Source organism: Aethalodelphis obliquidens, unplaced genomic scaffold, assembly GCF_003676395.1.
Source record: "Aethalodelphis obliquidens isolate GAN/ISIS:26980383/991018 unplaced genomic scaffold, ASM367639v1 scaffold86, whole genome shotgun sequence".
Taxonomy (NCBI): Eukaryota; Metazoa; Chordata; class Mammalia; order Artiodactyla; family Delphinidae; genus Aethalodelphis; species Aethalodelphis obliquidens.
The window spans coordinates 5,541,440-5,557,885 of record NW_020838030.1 but is presented as its reverse complement, the minus strand read 5'-3'; the positions used below and the strand labels follow the sequence as shown (position 1 = coordinate 5,557,885).

Genomic DNA, 16,446 nt, shown 5'->3' with positions numbered 1-16,446 from the left:
AGTACAAACTACTATGTATTTATAAAATAAGTAAGCTACAAGGATATATTGTACAGCAGGGGTGCCAAAGCAGGGGAACCAGGCTGCAGAGCAGAAGGTGAGTGGCAGGCGAGCGAGCAAAGCTTCATCTGCTGCTCCCCATCACTCCCCATCGCTCACATTACCACCTGAACCATCCCCCACCCCCCACGTCCATGGAAAAATTGTCTTCCACAAAACCAGTCCCTGGTGCCAAAAAGGTTGGGGACCGCTGTTGTACAGCACAGAGAAGATAGCCAATATTTGATAATAACTTTAAATGTAGTACAATCTATAAAAATATTGAATCACTATGTTGTACACCTGAAACTAATATAATATTGTAAATCAACTATATTTCAATTTAAAAAAGGAAGAAGTGCACAGCTGTAACAGTTTTACACTAGTCAAGTGGTATAATATCGTTCAAAGGGAGACTGTAATAACTTAAAGATGCCTATTTTAAACAGCCGCTAAAATAATAAAACAAAGAAGTAGCACTAATAAGTCAACTGTGGAAAAGATTTAATATTTTTTAAATGTTCAATTTTTTTTAAAAGGCTGGAAGAGAAGAAAAAATAGATGAGTAAATAAAAAACAGAAAGCAAGGTAGGATATCTAGATCCAGCCTTACCAATAATTAACTTTCTGCAATGATGGAAATGTTCTATATCTGCACTATCCAAGATAGCAGCCACTAGCCACATGTGCTATTCAACACTTGAAATGAGGCTAGTGGAACTGGGAATCTAAAGTTTTAATTTTATTTAAGTTTAATTAATTTTAACTGAAATATAAATAGCCGCATGAGGCTAGCAGCTACTATATTATACAGTGTATGTCTAAATATTCCAAGTAAAAATAGATATTTTCAGACTAGATTGAATGGGAAGACCCAAAATATATACTGTCTTAAAAAGTCCAATATAAATATCAAGACACAGGTAGATGAGAAGTAAAAGGATGGAAAAAGACAAACCGTGAAAACACTAATCTTAAAGAAGTGGGAGTGACTATATTAGTATCAGAAAAAAGAAGACTTTAGAACAAAGAACATTACCAGGGATAAAGAGGGCCACTTCACAATCACAAAACAGTCAATTCACCAGGAAGACAAAATAATCATAAATGTGTATGTGCCTAATAAAAATGCTTCAAAAATATATAAAGCACAAACTTACAGAAGTAAAAAGAAAAATCAGACAAATCCACAATTATATTTGGAGATTTCGACACTCCTCTCTCAGTACTGATAAAATAATACACAGAGAACCAGCAGATACAGAAGATTTAAAAAGCAGTATCAACCAAGTTGATCTAATTGACATTCATAGAACACTCCGCCCAACTAGAATAGACATTCGTTTAAAGTATACGTGAAACATTAACCAAGAATGACCATATTGTGGGCCATAAAACAAGTCTCAGTTTGATTTAAAAACTGAAATTGGACATAATTGTTTGAGTTTTGAAAAGAACATAATTAAATTAGATATTAATAACAGGAAGATAGCAGGAAAACTCCCAAATTTTTAGAAATTAAACTAAAGACTTCTAAATAACTCATGGGTCAAAAAATAAATCAAAAAGGACATTAGCATACACTTTAAACTAAACAAAAATGAAAACTCACATATCAAAATTTGTGGGATGTAGCTAAAGCAGGGCTTAAAGGAAAATTTATAGCTTTAAACGTTTATATTAGAAAAGAAGGTCTAATATCGATCTCATCTTCTACCTTAGAAAGTTAGAAATATAAGAGCAAATTAAACTCATATAAGTAAAAGAAAGGAAATAATAAAGATTTTGAAAGTGTAAATCAATAAAATAGAAAAAAGATAAAATACAGAAAACAATGAACCAAAAGTTGGTTCTTTGAAAACAGCAATAAAATTGATAAACCTTTAGCTAGATTAATCAAGGAAAAAAAAAGAAAACACACCTTTCTAGCATATGGATAAAAGGGAATATCACTACATATCCTCCAGACAAGAGAAGGACAGTAGGGAGTAGGTTGTTTTGTTTTGTTTTGTTTTTTTCTGGGCCGTTGCAGTATGACATGTGGGAACTTCTTTTCCTGACCAGAGATCAAACCCGCACCCCCTGCAGTGTAAGGGAAGAGTCTTAACCACTGGACTGCCAGGGAAGTCCCTAGGGAGTAGCATTTTTCAAGCTCTATGCTGATAAACTCAACAGCTTAGATTAAATGGACAAATTTATTGAAAGGAATTCAAGGTTGTTGTAACATTTAAAAACAAATCAGTGTAATTAATCATATTCTAAAATAAAGGAATTAAATCATATGAGCATCTCTATACATGCAAAAAAAACAAACTTGACAAAATTCAGTAACCATTCATGATTTAAAAAAAAACTCTCAGCTAATTCAGAGCATAGACGAATTGCCTCAACCTGATAAATTTATAAAAATGTATTAAGAATACGATAAAACTTACAGCTAACATTATGCCTGAAAGACTGAAAGCTTTCCCCATTAAACTGGGAATAAAGAAAGGATATTCACCTACACCACTTCTTTTTAACATTCTACTAGAGGTACTTAGCCTGTCTAACAACTAGAAATATGAGGCATGCAGATTAAGGAAGGAAGAAGTAAAACTGTTTTTATTCACAGATGACATGACTGTGTATATAAAAATTCCTAAGGAATCAACAAAAAAGATGCTGGAATTAAAAAGTGAATTTAGCAAGATCACAGGATAAAAAGTCAATAAAAAAAACTGTTATTTCTATGTGCAAGGGCTGTGCACTGAAAACTAACAGCACTGTGGAGAGAAATAAAGAAGAGCTAAAGAATGGAGGAACACACCATGTTCATATAAAAATAAAATCCCCTAAGGAAAAGTAAAAATAAGAGGAATCCCTGTGTAAGGAACTTAGAAAATGGGCCCAGTGTGGCTAACAGGGACTCAAAATAAAACGGAGCCAGGCAGTCATGACAGACCGGATTCAGTCACGTACTCTATGTTCTCATTAAAACCAAGAACAGAAAACTATGACTTCTGATTCTGCTAAAGGTCCTACCTGGAAACGTCCCCAACCAGAAGCTCTGATGACCAAGCCAATCATCAAAAACTATAGTCAAGCTTCAAGGACTTGTGGTCAGGCGGCAGGGGCCAGCCAATCCTCTCTACAAGTCTCCCAACTGTGACTTCTACAGTTTGTTTTTAAAAATCCCTCTCTCTTTACCCCCTACACCCAAAGGTACTTTAGGTTACAGCCAAAGGCTGCATATCCCCTGTTTGCAAACCTTGCAAGCAATAAAGCTGTCCTTTTGCTTTAAGATAATCCTGACTATTTTCTGGGATTTATTTCTAATTTAGGACAACATTTTTACATTGAAGACAACACTGTTAAGATGTCATAGGGACTTCGCTGGTGGTACAGTGGTAAAGAATCTGCCTTACAATGCAGGGGAAGCAAGTTCAATCCCTGGTCAGGGAACGAAGATCCCACATGCCGCAGGGTAACTAAGCCCGAGTGCCACAACTACTGAGTTTGCGCGCCTCAACTAGAGCCTGAGTGCCACACACTACAGAGCCCATGCGTCCTGGAACCTGCACCCCACAACTACAGAGTCCGTGCGCCACAACTAGAGAGAGAAAACCCGCACACCACAACTAGAGAGAAGCCCACATGCTGCAACGAAAGATCCCGCATGCCTCAACAAAGATCCCACATGCTGCAACTAAAACCCGACGCAGCCAAAAATAAATAAAAAATAAATAAATCTCAAAAAAAAAAAAGTCATATATCCTCAGATGGATCTCTAGATTTAGTGCAATCCCAAGGAACATCCCAGCAGGCTTTTCTTGGTAGAAACTGACAACCTGATTCTAAAATTTATATTGAAATGCATATAAAATGCAAAGATCCTAAAAGAACCAAAACAATCTTGATAAAGAAAAACAACGTTGGCGTAGTTACAATACTTGACTTGAAGACTTACTAGAAGGCTACCGTAATTAAGACAGTGTAGTACTGGCACAAGGATAGACATAAAAATCAATGAAATAGAAGAGAATCCAGAAACAGACGCACATATAATTCCCTGGGGCCATACTGACTGATAATGGGGAGAACTCTGTCAAGTGATAGAAATGTTTAGTACCTTAATTGTAGTCATTACCTGGTATAAACATTTGTTGAAACTCGTTGACACTTGTACATTTTACTGCACACTTAAAATGGATGCCTTTTACTACATATAAATCATACCTAAATAAAGGTGATTTTAACACATATTTAGAAACAATCCCCAAAACTTATCTTGGTTCCTAACATGAATCTAGCCTAGAAGGAAACTAAGATTTATTAAGGCCCTATAACGTGCCAGACACTGGACTCTGTGCATTTAATTCTCACAACCATCTCCTAAGGCAGAAACTACTCACCAGGGTTTCACATCTGAAGAAATGGTGAGCGTTTGCAATCTCACCCACCTAATAAGTGGAGAGCTAAGAGTCAAGCCTAAGTTTATCTCTAATGCCCATGTTGCTACCACCACCATCCTCTTATTATGTCTTCCCTATGGAAACTTTTTCACCAAAGCTACCACTATCCACTAAAACCATATTTTAAGCCTAACTTTTTTTTTTAAACTTTCCAAGGAAAATCAACTCGAAAATAGAGAATAAGAACGATCATAAGCCTACATAATCCATAAACTGATGGCTAAATCCAGAACAATAAGTGCACCCCATGCACTAAATACGTCAAACCACAGTATAAAAACTATGTACATACTAGACTCACGAAGAGAAGTACAAGCACATTTCAATATATGAGTCTTCCCACCATCACACAGCAAGTTAAGTGATAAAACTGTCTGCAATACTCTTCAGTTGCAGAATTCTCCCAGTGGAATTTTTTAACTTTAAAATTCTATGCCAAGGACTACTTGGTTGAACCACCTATCTCCTATCCTGCTAAAAATGAAAAATCTGAAATTTAACATCTAAAAGTGCCGGGCAAATAACAATATATAGTGATCAAAATCTTTATTCCTGTGAATGTTACAAAAGGCATAAAAGTATCCAAGAGGGAGGTGGTAGAAAATATAGGAGCCTTGTAAAAAATATTCAATATTTAAGAGGGAGGTCATGGAAAAGACCATGCTAAAACCTCAAGATAGAGGAGCTAAAGGTGAGAAATAAATAACAAATGTGTACTTATCTTTGGTGTTAAAATAATACTACATTACATAAAAAACCACATTTTTGTAACTCAGAGAAACAATACATACTTACAGTTATGTGAACACTGAGGAATCATCATTGCAATGTTGAAATATTCAAAGCAAATTCCACAGCGCAGCAAATCATCTATTGTCTGAAATGCATAAATACATACACACCTATCAGAAAGCCACCAAGACTGGAACATCTGCCACAGAACTCCTTCTCCATTCCCTAAAAAAATAATTTAATAATACTTCTTCGTCAAATATTCAAACTCAAAAGCTAAGTCCACATAAACTGCAGGGGAGAGAAAACCTCCCCCATATGACTTATTCAAATCTTAGGTTATAGAGAACACTTCAGAAAGATAAAGCTGACACTGTACAGAATCCCACTCCATATTGCCAGCCCGTCACAAAAGGGCTACTCTATTTCTCTTCTACTTGCCATGTATTTCCAGTTCCTCCTCCAAGCCTCCTCCTCTTCAGACCCCATTCCCTGGCCCACTGTCACTGCGGGGGTGAAAGGTACCAGCAGCCATTCACCACACAGGGTAAGAACCAGATCAGAGAATATTAAAGAGAAACACTAGAAATTATCCAGTTAAAACCCTTACTTCACAAATGAGTAAACTTGTATCCAGAGCAGGCTCACAGCACATGAGTCAAGCCAGGACAAAACTTCCCGTCTACCGGCCGTCAATCCAGTGCTTTCTGCTCGGTACTGTACAGTACTACAGGGTGGAGCCAGATGAGGAAGCCCTGGAAAGAGCTGGCGCCAGTGACAGCAAAAGGAGGGGAAGAGGCAGGCAATCTGCAAAGTCAGATAGATGTGCGTCCATCTGGAATGAAACCCAAAAACGAAAGGATCTCTCTCACAACCTAAAATCTTCTAAATCATTTAAAATGTTATTTCTTTTCTTTTTATAAATTTATTTATTTATTATTTTTGGCTGCGTTGGGTCTTCGTTGCTGCACGCAGGCTTTCTCTAGTTGTGGCGAGCGGGGCCTACTCTTCGTTGCAGTGCGTGGGCTTCTCATTATGGTGGCCTCTCCTGTTGCGGAGCACAGGCTCTAGGCGCGCAGGCTTCAGTAGTTGTGGCACGCAGTCTTCAGTAGCTGTGGCGTGCGGGCTCTAGAGCGCAAGCTCAGTAGTTACGGCACACGGGCCTAGTTGCTCTGCAGCATGTGGGATCTTCCCCGACCAGGGCTCAAACCCATGTCCCCTGCATTGGCAGGCAGACTCTTAACCACTGCGCCACCAGGGAAGCCCTAAAATGTTATTTCATTCAAAAGAATACTGAGCAGATATTTAAGAGGAAAAAGAGAGAGAGAGAGAGAGAGAGCGCGCGCGTGCTCTCTTATGTACTGGTATGGAAAGACTGCCAAGAAAAGTGAAAAAAGGAAGTAAGGTACAGGCAGTACACACTGTCTGTGACCTTTTGTTAAAAAGGGAGGAGGGAATAAGAATATAAATCTGAATGCAAATCTGAACACAAGAACGTAACAAATAATAGTCAAAGGGGTCAGGAAACTGGACAGATGAGGGACAAGTGTGGAGGAAGACTTTTACTTTTTATTTCGCGTACTTTTTGAACCATGAGTGTATGACCTAAATTTTAAAAATGCAAACAAACAAAAAGACTAATGTCTCTAATAGTTCACATATGAAATATTGTTGCCATTAAAGGAAACATGCTTTCAAAGAATAATTAATGCATGGAAAAATGTTCATGTTTTAATGCAAACAAAAAAAAATCAGAGAACAAACCTACAACAATAATACATAACAACAGAACTAGGTAGTTTAATCTCCTTAACAATCTTAGGAGGTCTATAGCATCTATATGCCAATTTTTTAGATGAAGCCTATAGAGCTTATAAGGCGTTGGATCAAATCCGAGAGGTTGACTCCAAGGTGATCCCAAATTTTAAATGCATATACACATTGTGGGTACGTGTGTGCATGATCACACATGAGAAAAACTGAAGAACAATAAGAGGAAATGTTAAACAGCGGTTCTCTCTAGATGGTAGGATGCCAGGTAACTTGCATTTCCTCCTTTATCTTACTGTGAATTTTAATTTTTTTCTACTATATACACATTCTACATTTATAATCTGTCAAAAACAAATGTTTGTTACAGTAAAACCAGAGAAATAAACATTCAAATGCCCAAATCTTCCATTACTTTGGATGGTAAGCTACCACTGACACAAAAAGCTAGAGGATTGTGTTGAAAATCAGTCAAGAGCAGAGGCAGGACCAGAAGCCAAAGCCCTGACACCTGGTCTATTTGCTTTCTTCTCTATCACCGTCCTCTCCTGGAGGAGTGGTTCTGACAGATGTGCTGAGCAGGATCTGTGGAAGTGATACCGCATCCGATGAGCTATAACATTCTTGCATGCACAGATGTTCAGTCCAGTGGATGCCCTGGGATTTCCTCAACTTAGAGAAAGTGGAAGGGGGAAGCTTTCCCTTCCCTTATCCAATTCATAAACTTCATGACAACCACTAAAAAGCAGGGGGAGAAATACTTAACACATGTTAAGCATTAATAATAATAATAAAGATATATTGATTTAATGCTTACTACCTTCTAGATACCTTCAATCAATTAGCAAATAATTTTTGAGCACCCACCACTTGCCAGGCATTGTGTTAGGCACAGTGAATAAGCCAGACAGGATCCCTATCCACACACATCAACTCATTTAACCAACCTTATAAACTATTTCTGTCTCCAGTTTATAGTTGAGGCAACCCAGGCTCAGAGAGGTTAAGTAACTGAATCAAGGTCACACTGTTAAACAGAAGGCAGAGACTAAATTTAAGCCAGAACCATTGCAACTCAAATCTATGCTCTTCTCCACTGCACACTGGAGCCAAAGCCACCACAACTGCAAAACCACGGCTTTCCCAGATCCTTCCACAATGTCAGCTCTTCAACATGGGGAGATCTTCAGTCACCAAGCCCTGTAGATAACACTGATGATGGCAGGTAGAACAAGCCCTTATACTTACTTTAACCTCCCCCAAGTCCCTTCACTTAATTCTCAAAGTCACCTTATGAGTCAGTGGGGCAGATACCATAATCCGTAGTTTACAAAACTGAGTAACAGAAGAACATGATTTTGCTCAGTCACAAACGGAAATAATCACAGAACAAGGAGAAAAACCAAGCAACTGATTTTAGCTAGTACAGAATGGTGTGTTTGCTCTTGACCAAACATAGTAGGAATCCAGGACTCACCACTACCGTCCATGGAAACAGGAATGCATTGCCAAAAACAAAGTAGCCACAAAAATCAATGTTATTTGAGTGAAAGACTTCAATAAAATGAAAGGCTAGGGCTTCCCTGGTGGTGCAGTGGTTGATAGTCCGCCTGCCGATGCAGGGGACGCGGGTTCGTGCCCCGGTCCGGGATGATCCCACGTGCCGCGGAGCGGCTGGGCCCGTGAGCCATGGCTGCTGAGCCTGCGCGTCCGGAGCCTGTGCTCCGCAACGGGAGAGGCCACAACAGTGAGAGTCCCGCGTGCCGAAAAAAAAAAAAGGCTAGTGCTAAACGTGAGTCCTGATTTCTTTGTTTAAAAGAGAGGATGCACAACTATCAAGAGTTAGGACGCGTTAGGGAGGAATTAGGGCAAAGTAGCACTAGGCTTCTTGAAAGTAATTAGAAGAAATGAATGAGAATGTAAAGGAGACTGCCCGCTTTGCTAGGTGATTAAATAAATGTTTTCTGATGCAAGCTCCACTCCAAACCGTGTCCGGTGTCACTGTGGGAGATTCTTCACTAAAGTACTGGGAGAGTTTACATAATGCTTGGCACGCAGTAAGCTCTAAGAAAGGATTAGGTATCACTGTCGTTTCCACCGTTTAGAGTAAGTGTTTCTTTCCACATCATTGTGATTGTTGTGACTGAACGGCAGAATACCCCGTCCCATACGACAGCCAACCTAGGCTCACCATAAGGGACGAAGGCCTGTCCCCGGTACTTCCCAGGAGAGGAAGAAACTGAGGCCCAGATCCACGCGGTGGCAAATGGCAACGCAGAGCCGGGAATCCTGGCCCAATTCGGCGCCGGCGCCTCGTCCTTTCTCCTCCTCAAGGCGGGGCTGGCCTCCCGCGGACGTCGTACGCCCCCGACCTCCCCGAAGCACTCACCTTCATGACTGCCAGGCCCGGAGGCCACCGGGGCTCTACTAGGGAGTCCATAGCCTCCCCTAAAGAAGGTGGAGGGTCCGCGACCCACTGGTCTCCAGCGCTCCACTGCCACTCGAAATTCCCCGCGCTACAGAGCTACGTCAGCAGTCGGCGACGCGCCCGACGCGGGTGCGGAGCGTGCTGGGAGTTGTAGGACGTGGCCGAAGCGCAACCGAAGGTGCTCTCTTTGCGCACGCGCCAGACTTACGCTACGCCTCCTTGCGCAGATGTGTGGTTAAAAAACCCACTTGCGGGTTTTGTACTGTACCATTAATAAGTGAATACCTGTTGAATGTTAGGAAGAGACAGCCTAAAGTCAAACTAAATCCAGGCCTTGCCAAACCTTTCAAGGTCTGGGCTCCTGCCTCTTCCTTCCGGTCGCCCTCCCTGATTGCTATAATGAGCTGTCTCTGCTCATTATAGCCGGGGTTTTCACATCCATTATTTCATCTCACCCCATCACAATACTGAGAGGTAAATATCATTATTCGTTTACACAAGAGAAAGCTTTGGCTCAAAAAAGTGAATAGAGTTTCTCTGAGTCACGCAATTTCTTTGACCAGACTACACATAGGGCCTCTGGCCTTAAAATAGGAGCTCTTTTATCAAATAGGATGGTTAATTTAATTTAATCATCTTAACTTTGGCGTGTAGCCTTCCAGATATTTCCTGTGCAGATACACAGATACAGGGTTTTTTGCCCACAAATGTTGATACATTAAATGCATACCTCTGTCAACTTGAGGTTTTCTGTGGGTTTATTTACATACATCCTGAGACCTCTCCATGTTAATACATATAGATTTACTTCGTTCCTTTTAATAGCTACATAGTCCATAATACAGATATACCACAATTTACTTATGTACACCCATACTGAGGACCATTTAGGTTGTTTCCAGTTTTTCATTATTGCAAACAGTTGCAAGGAACACACTATCTATATAAATCTTGGCACACTTGAGCCAGAATATTTGGGGGATGATTTCCTGTAAATGGAACTGCTAGGTGAATTTGTGTGTTCTTTAAACACTGTGATAGCTAGCACTATGTGATTTTCCAAAAGGGCTGTACCGATACATTTATACTCTCACCAAGTGAGTACGAGTGCCCGTTACCCAGATGTGAAGTGTTGACCATCGCACCACTCAGTCTGTCTGCTCAACTCAGCACTCATCGATAGGCTGCCTGATGTGGGCCTCCTTCACATCATGTCTCGTGGGCAGCAAGTCAGCATACAGCAAGTCAGTTACTCAGGGAAGACCCCTGCAGCTTGCCACTGCTTCCCGCTGTGGTCCATGTATTCATTCCTTCATAATTTTTTTTTTTAAGTGCTTACCATTGGCCAGTCAGAGCGTCCCTGTGAAGTAGGCAGAAGTGAGGCTGCTATTGCCATTTTACAGATGAAGACAAGGAGGCTCAGAGAGGTTAAGGCTTCACTCCTTTGGGCTCTCTTCATAAGGAACTCTGGCCCCTGAGTCAGAGATATATTAAATTGATTTTTCCCAGCCTGTGCCCAAAGACTCATTGGGCAATAATGATATTAACAGCATTTGGACAAAGGACTTTAATATCCATCACAACAATAGCTGACATTTATTAGGCACTTTGTATGCAAAGCACTGTTCTAGATGTGTTTACGTATGTTGACTTATTTCAGACTCACTCCAACCAAATGAGGAAAGAGAAATAAATAGATAACTGGCATAGTGCGTTCTGCTAGTAAGTGGAAGAGGAAGGATTTGACTTGGGCAGTCTGGCTTTCGTCCATATTAAGTACTACAGAATATTCTTATAAGGACCCCATCATGAGAATTATTCCCATTTTATAGATGTAGGAACTGAGTCTCAGAGAGGCAAAAGGACTCATTCAAGATCACACAGCTTGTCAGTGGCAAAGTCCGACGTTGAATCTAGATCTTTTAACCCCAAACCAGAAGGGATCACCCACTGACATTTTATGGAGAAATAACTGAGTAGACAAGGCCGCAGGGCAGAGGTCTAAGGATCCCAGGATGCTAGACCTAGTGGGGCTCCAACAGGAAGGTGGGGAGTGGCAGGTTAGGGGAGGCAGTGGGTTTCTATCAGCCAATTAGAAAGGGGCATGTAAATGAACTCCAGGCTACGCTGGATGTATTGGATCCAGGCTGTGCTGGATGCATTGCCTAGTCCTGGATGCAAGGAGATGGGGTAGGCTTGGGAAGACAAAGGAAATGAGACCAAGACCAGATCCCAAGCCTGAGTGCACCAGTAATTGTTCTTTTATGGTACTAGTTGGCTACAAGGTTTAAGGTGGCAAAACTCTGGGGAGGTGAGAAAAGGATAGAGAGGAGATGAGAAAAGAGAAAAGGAATGGGGAAGGAAGGGGAGAGAGAGACAAGACAGGGAAAGAAATGCACGCTTCCTATTCAACTATGAAGACAGGTTTGGAAGCAGGCATCACTCGTTGGCCTTGGGGTCCAAACCCATCTCTCCGTCTCTGGAGAGCCTCCAGGGCAGCACCCAGGACCATTCATCTCTGACTTCCTGCCACCAGCTGCTTGGTGGGACTGAATGAATGAGCGAATCTCTGGAATAAGCCCACATACCCATAAATCCCCTCCCTGGCCAAGCAGTTCCCTTCCTGCCCTCTTCAATAGCACCCACTCAAGCCCACCTCTGGGCCAGGGAAGGAAAGTCCACACAAGGGCACAAGCAGGTTCTGAAAGCCACTTTGAGCTCAGGACAAAGCATCTGCCTTGCCCTCCCCACAGTATTTATCCACCCGCAGGAGCCAATCTCCTCTAACAAGCTGCTGGTTCCACAGACATTCTCCTTCTGTTAGATCAATAAAGAGATTGCACTTCCTTATTCGGGAGTAAAAACAAAACGTTCCGTACAGAAAAAGCCAGTGCTCAGGAGAATCTCTTGTTGCACTAGCGCAAAGAGAGGATCTGGGATAGGGTGGCCAGATAAAATACAGGATGTCCAGCAAATTTGAATTTCAGATCAAGAGCAAACAGTTTTTTAATATACGTATATCCTAAATATTGCACATGACATACTTAAACTAAAGATTTATTCACTGTGTATCTGAAATTCAAATTTAACTGAGCATCTTGTATTTTATTTGCCAAATCTGACAACCCTAATCAGGAGAACATTCTCCCAGCTGAGTGTGGGGCCTGGTCTGGCTGTACCTTGAGGGGTCCCAGGCCCCCAAGTTCCTTGCCGGGGTTTCTCGTAATCACACTCCTCTTTGTCCTCCATTCTTCCTCCAGGACCCAGCCTCATTCTAGGCATGGGAGGGGAATATTGAAGGAGGCTTTATCCCTTCTTTCTTCCCTCTCTCCCTCCCTCTTTTCCTCCCTCAATTCTAACAAATGTTTATTGAGCCGGTACCCACCTCTTCCAGGTGCTGGAATTCAGAGGTGAACAAGAGTCGTGGTCCCTGCTCTCAGGAGCTGACACCTCGGCAGAGGATGGGGCCAGGACAGAAACAAGGGAGAATGTAAGAGAAGGAGTAGATAAGCGCATTTAATAAAATGGGAAGTGATGTGAAAACAAGAGAGGATGGTGTGGTAGAGAGTGGGGAGACGCTATAAACTGGCTGATCTGGGAAGCTCTCTCTGAGAAGATGACATCTGTGCTAGGATACAACTGATAAGCTAGAGGCAGCCATGTAAAGACCGGGGCTGTGGAGAGTTCCAGGACTTGAGAAAAGAGTTTGGGTTTTAATCCATGTTAACTTGGACAAAGTATTTAACCTCTCTGTGCCTCAGTTTTCTCATCTGTAAAATGGGGTGACAATAGTAGTATTTGCTTTATAGGGATGTTGTGAGAATTAAATAAGTTATTGTAATTTAAGTGCCTAGAGCAGCACCTGGCACCTAACAAGCAAGTGTCGTGTGAGTGTCAGATGCCAGGGTTATTATGTTTCTATAACCCCCACGGGGAGCTCTTGGAGGGTTTAGAGTCACACAGACTTCAGTTTGCATCTATGCTCTTCCGCTGACCCGGTGACCTTGGATGAGTCACTGACCTTTCAGAGCCTCAGTTTCCTCTTTTCTAGGATAAGAGTAACAATGCCTATCTCAGAGGGTTGTTAGAATAACTTTGTTTTTTAAATCTTGGGAAGCACCTACCAAGGTATCTGACACATAGTGAGTGGCCAGTTATAGCAATAGGAGTAATAGTTATAATTACTACTTATACCTGTTGTTAACCAGACGTCAGAGAGGTTAACAGCACCAGCTCTGAAGTCAGACTGCCTGAGTTCAAATCTCAGCCCCACCACTTACTAGTGCACAGATTGGGGTCCCTAAATACTGTCCCCATGAAGAGAAATCAGGGCTCCTTGGAGACATGGCTGATTTTAGGTCTGGGGCAGAGTAGGTGGAAGAGGAGCCTGGAAAATCATACTGTGCCCAAATGAGGGAGTTGCCCAAAACTAATGGAGCCATCCTGAAGCTAACCCTGCAGACTTAAGCCACGGAAAGAATATGGATTGCAACGGATTGGAATGCAATGAATATTTGAAAATCCAGGAATTTATAATGAGTCTCAGCAGAAGAAAAGAAAGCCCTCATTTGCTACCATTGGAGGTTGAGATTTTATTGGCTTCTTACTCTGAAGGTTGATAGATAAGGAGGAAGAATTAAGCATTTATTCTTCTCCAGAATGAACTGTATTTTAGGGAAATACTAGCCCCTGTTGACGAGAATTTTAGCTGATAAATATAGAAGAAATGAAATTAGAAAATCATTGTAAGACGATTGGGTGGGAGGTTCTTGAGGGACAGGATACTTAGGTTCCAAATGATCAGGCCATGGTGGGAGGCTGAGGGTGAACCCACCTGAACCCACTAACCCATCTCATCAATCCTGAAAGGGGGCAGCAAACAGCACACAGCCCCTGATGTGGCATGATGTGGAGTACTCACCCTCCAGCAAGCATTCCTGCCTGAAATGGTGAAACTGAACCTAATCAAACATTTAGATCCAGTTCCCAGGTTACGAGACTGAATCAGATAAACTCAGTTCTGCTGTGTAGGGAACGCTCCCTAATGCATGTCTCTTCCCGTGAGTCTCCATCGCTAGCCACATGTGACACTTGGCACACTTCTGGTCCCCAAATGCATGGTGTTTCCCCACAACAAGCAATTCTCTGCGACCCAGCTGGCTGTCCTACAACTGAACTCGGTTATGACACTGTCTACCCAGAGATGGTGTCAGACCCCGCAGGTCAAGGGCTCAGTCTCACAGGCCTGCCTCCCCGACCCCATTCAAATGCCAATCAGAAACTTATGTTATCGCCTGGCTTCTGAGCAACAGCTGTAGATCAGAGGTTCTAATGACCCCTCCTTGAGTTCGACTAATTTGCTAAAGTGGCTCACAGAACTCAGGGAAACACACTTACCAGTTCATTAAAGGCTATGACAAAGGACTCAGATGAACCGTCAGATGAAGAGACACACAGGGTGAGGTCTGGGAGCATGTAGGGCACAGGACCTTCTGTCCCGGTGGAGTTGGGGTGCATCACCCTCCCAGTGTGGGTGCGTTTGTCCCCCTGGAAGGTCTCTGAACCCCCTACTTTGGGAGTTTATGGAGGCTCCGTCAAGTAGGCATGATCAATTATGAACCTCATTTTCAGCCCCTCTCCCCTCTCTGGAGAAGGCTGGGGCGGGCTGAAAATTCCAAGCTTCTAATGATGGCTTGGCTTTTCTGGTGACCAGACCCCATCCCGGAGTCATCCAGGAGACCACCAGAGTCCTCTCGTTAGAACAAAAAGGTGCCGCTAGTGATCTTATCACTTAGGAATTTACAAGGGCTTTAGGAGCTCTGTGCTAGGAACTGGGGCAGAGACCAGTGCACATATTTTCTATTACCTCACAAACATACATGGAGGGCAGCCACAGGGAACTGACAGCTCATGGAAGCAATCAAAGAAATCCAGACCATGGGGCATTCTACCAGAAAGCAAGCCAGAGTTCTTCCCAAGTCATGCCCAGAGGTTAGTTTTGTTAATAAAAAAGACTTGAGATGTAACCCCACTATGCCCTTGTTGGGCTCCTGATTTGAGCAAACCAAACTTTAAAAGACGTTTTGGGGAACAATCGTTAAAACTTGAATATGAATTAGGTATTAAATTATACTGAGAAATTATTGTTAATTTGATTAGTTGTAAACATGCAACTGTCATTAGGTAGAAAAATGTCATGTTTAGAGATGATGCTGATGTATCTCAGGGTAAAATATCATGATGGTGATCTATTTGAAATTTTAAAAATATAAAGCAAACTTGGAAAAATTTAAATAATTGTTAAATCTAAATGATAGACATAATAGGTTACACTATCCTCTGTATTCTCGAAGTTTGAAATTTTTCACAGTAAAAATTGGAGACCACAGATCCCACCTGCCATTTACAAACAGCCACATGATGGCAGTAGAGTATCGGGCTGGACGTGAGCCCAAGCTTTGAGGAAGAAATGCAGAAGAGCAATCACCCCACGCATTCCTTATGCATTTTTAAAAAATTCTCATCCTTGCATTTAATCGACCTTTCACTAAAGTGCCTGTGTTGGGCCTATAGGGGACAAAGAGTCAAATTCAGCCCTACCCCTGCCCTCCTGCAACCACTTTGTCTAAGTAGCGTCTGTATATCTGGGGGCCAGGAAGGAGCTGTCACCAGGAGTCTTGGTGGGTCTGAGCAGTCACGGGTGTCTATATGTTTGCCATCGGTGGAATGGAGACCTAGGCCGGGCACGTTGAAAACAAAGAAATTAATATGAGGGCAGGGATGGGGGGCAGGGGGGAAGCCAGCCACCTATGTTTTGAGTTGACCTCTTCCACAGGTATTCAAGTTTACCACTTATCAACTGTGTGATCTTCAGAAAGTTACTTTACTTCTCTGAACCTGATGGAGCTCAGTAATGGTTCATACATTATAGTCTCTCTGTTGGAAGAGAATGAGATAGTCCATGTAAGTTGCTTAGAACAGTGCCTGGCACACAGTAGATGCTCAATACAGATGTATTTATAT

The 16,446-nt window shown here is 42.0% G+C and overlaps 1 protein-coding gene across 7 annotated transcripts in view; it reads right to left on the bottom strand.

Annotated features, from left to right (window-relative positions):
• RAD18 (RAD18 E3 ubiquitin protein ligase) overlaps nucleotides 1–9,514 on the bottom strand; it is a 112,350-nt gene extending 102,836 nt beyond the window's left edge. For 3 of the 7 annotated variants that reach the window (XM_027093963.1, XM_027093962.1, XM_027093966.1), the window contains exons 1-2: nucleotides 9,385–9,514; nucleotides 5,289–5,370 (exon numbers count right to left, since the gene is read on the bottom strand). In XM_027093963.1, coding sequence (XP_026949764.1) covers nucleotides 5,289–5,370; nucleotides 9,385–9,435 — 133 coding nt within the window. In that variant the 5' untranslated portion in view covers nucleotides 9,436–9,514. Of the gene's footprint in view, nucleotides 1–5,288; nucleotides 5,371–5,395; nucleotides 5,451–9,384 lie in introns of all 7 variants that reach the window. The other 4 variants (XM_027093964.1, XM_027093967.1, XM_027093965.1 and 1 more) reach the window with 4 other exon arrangements.
• Between the last annotated feature and the right edge of the window lie 6,932 nt (nucleotides 9,515–16,446).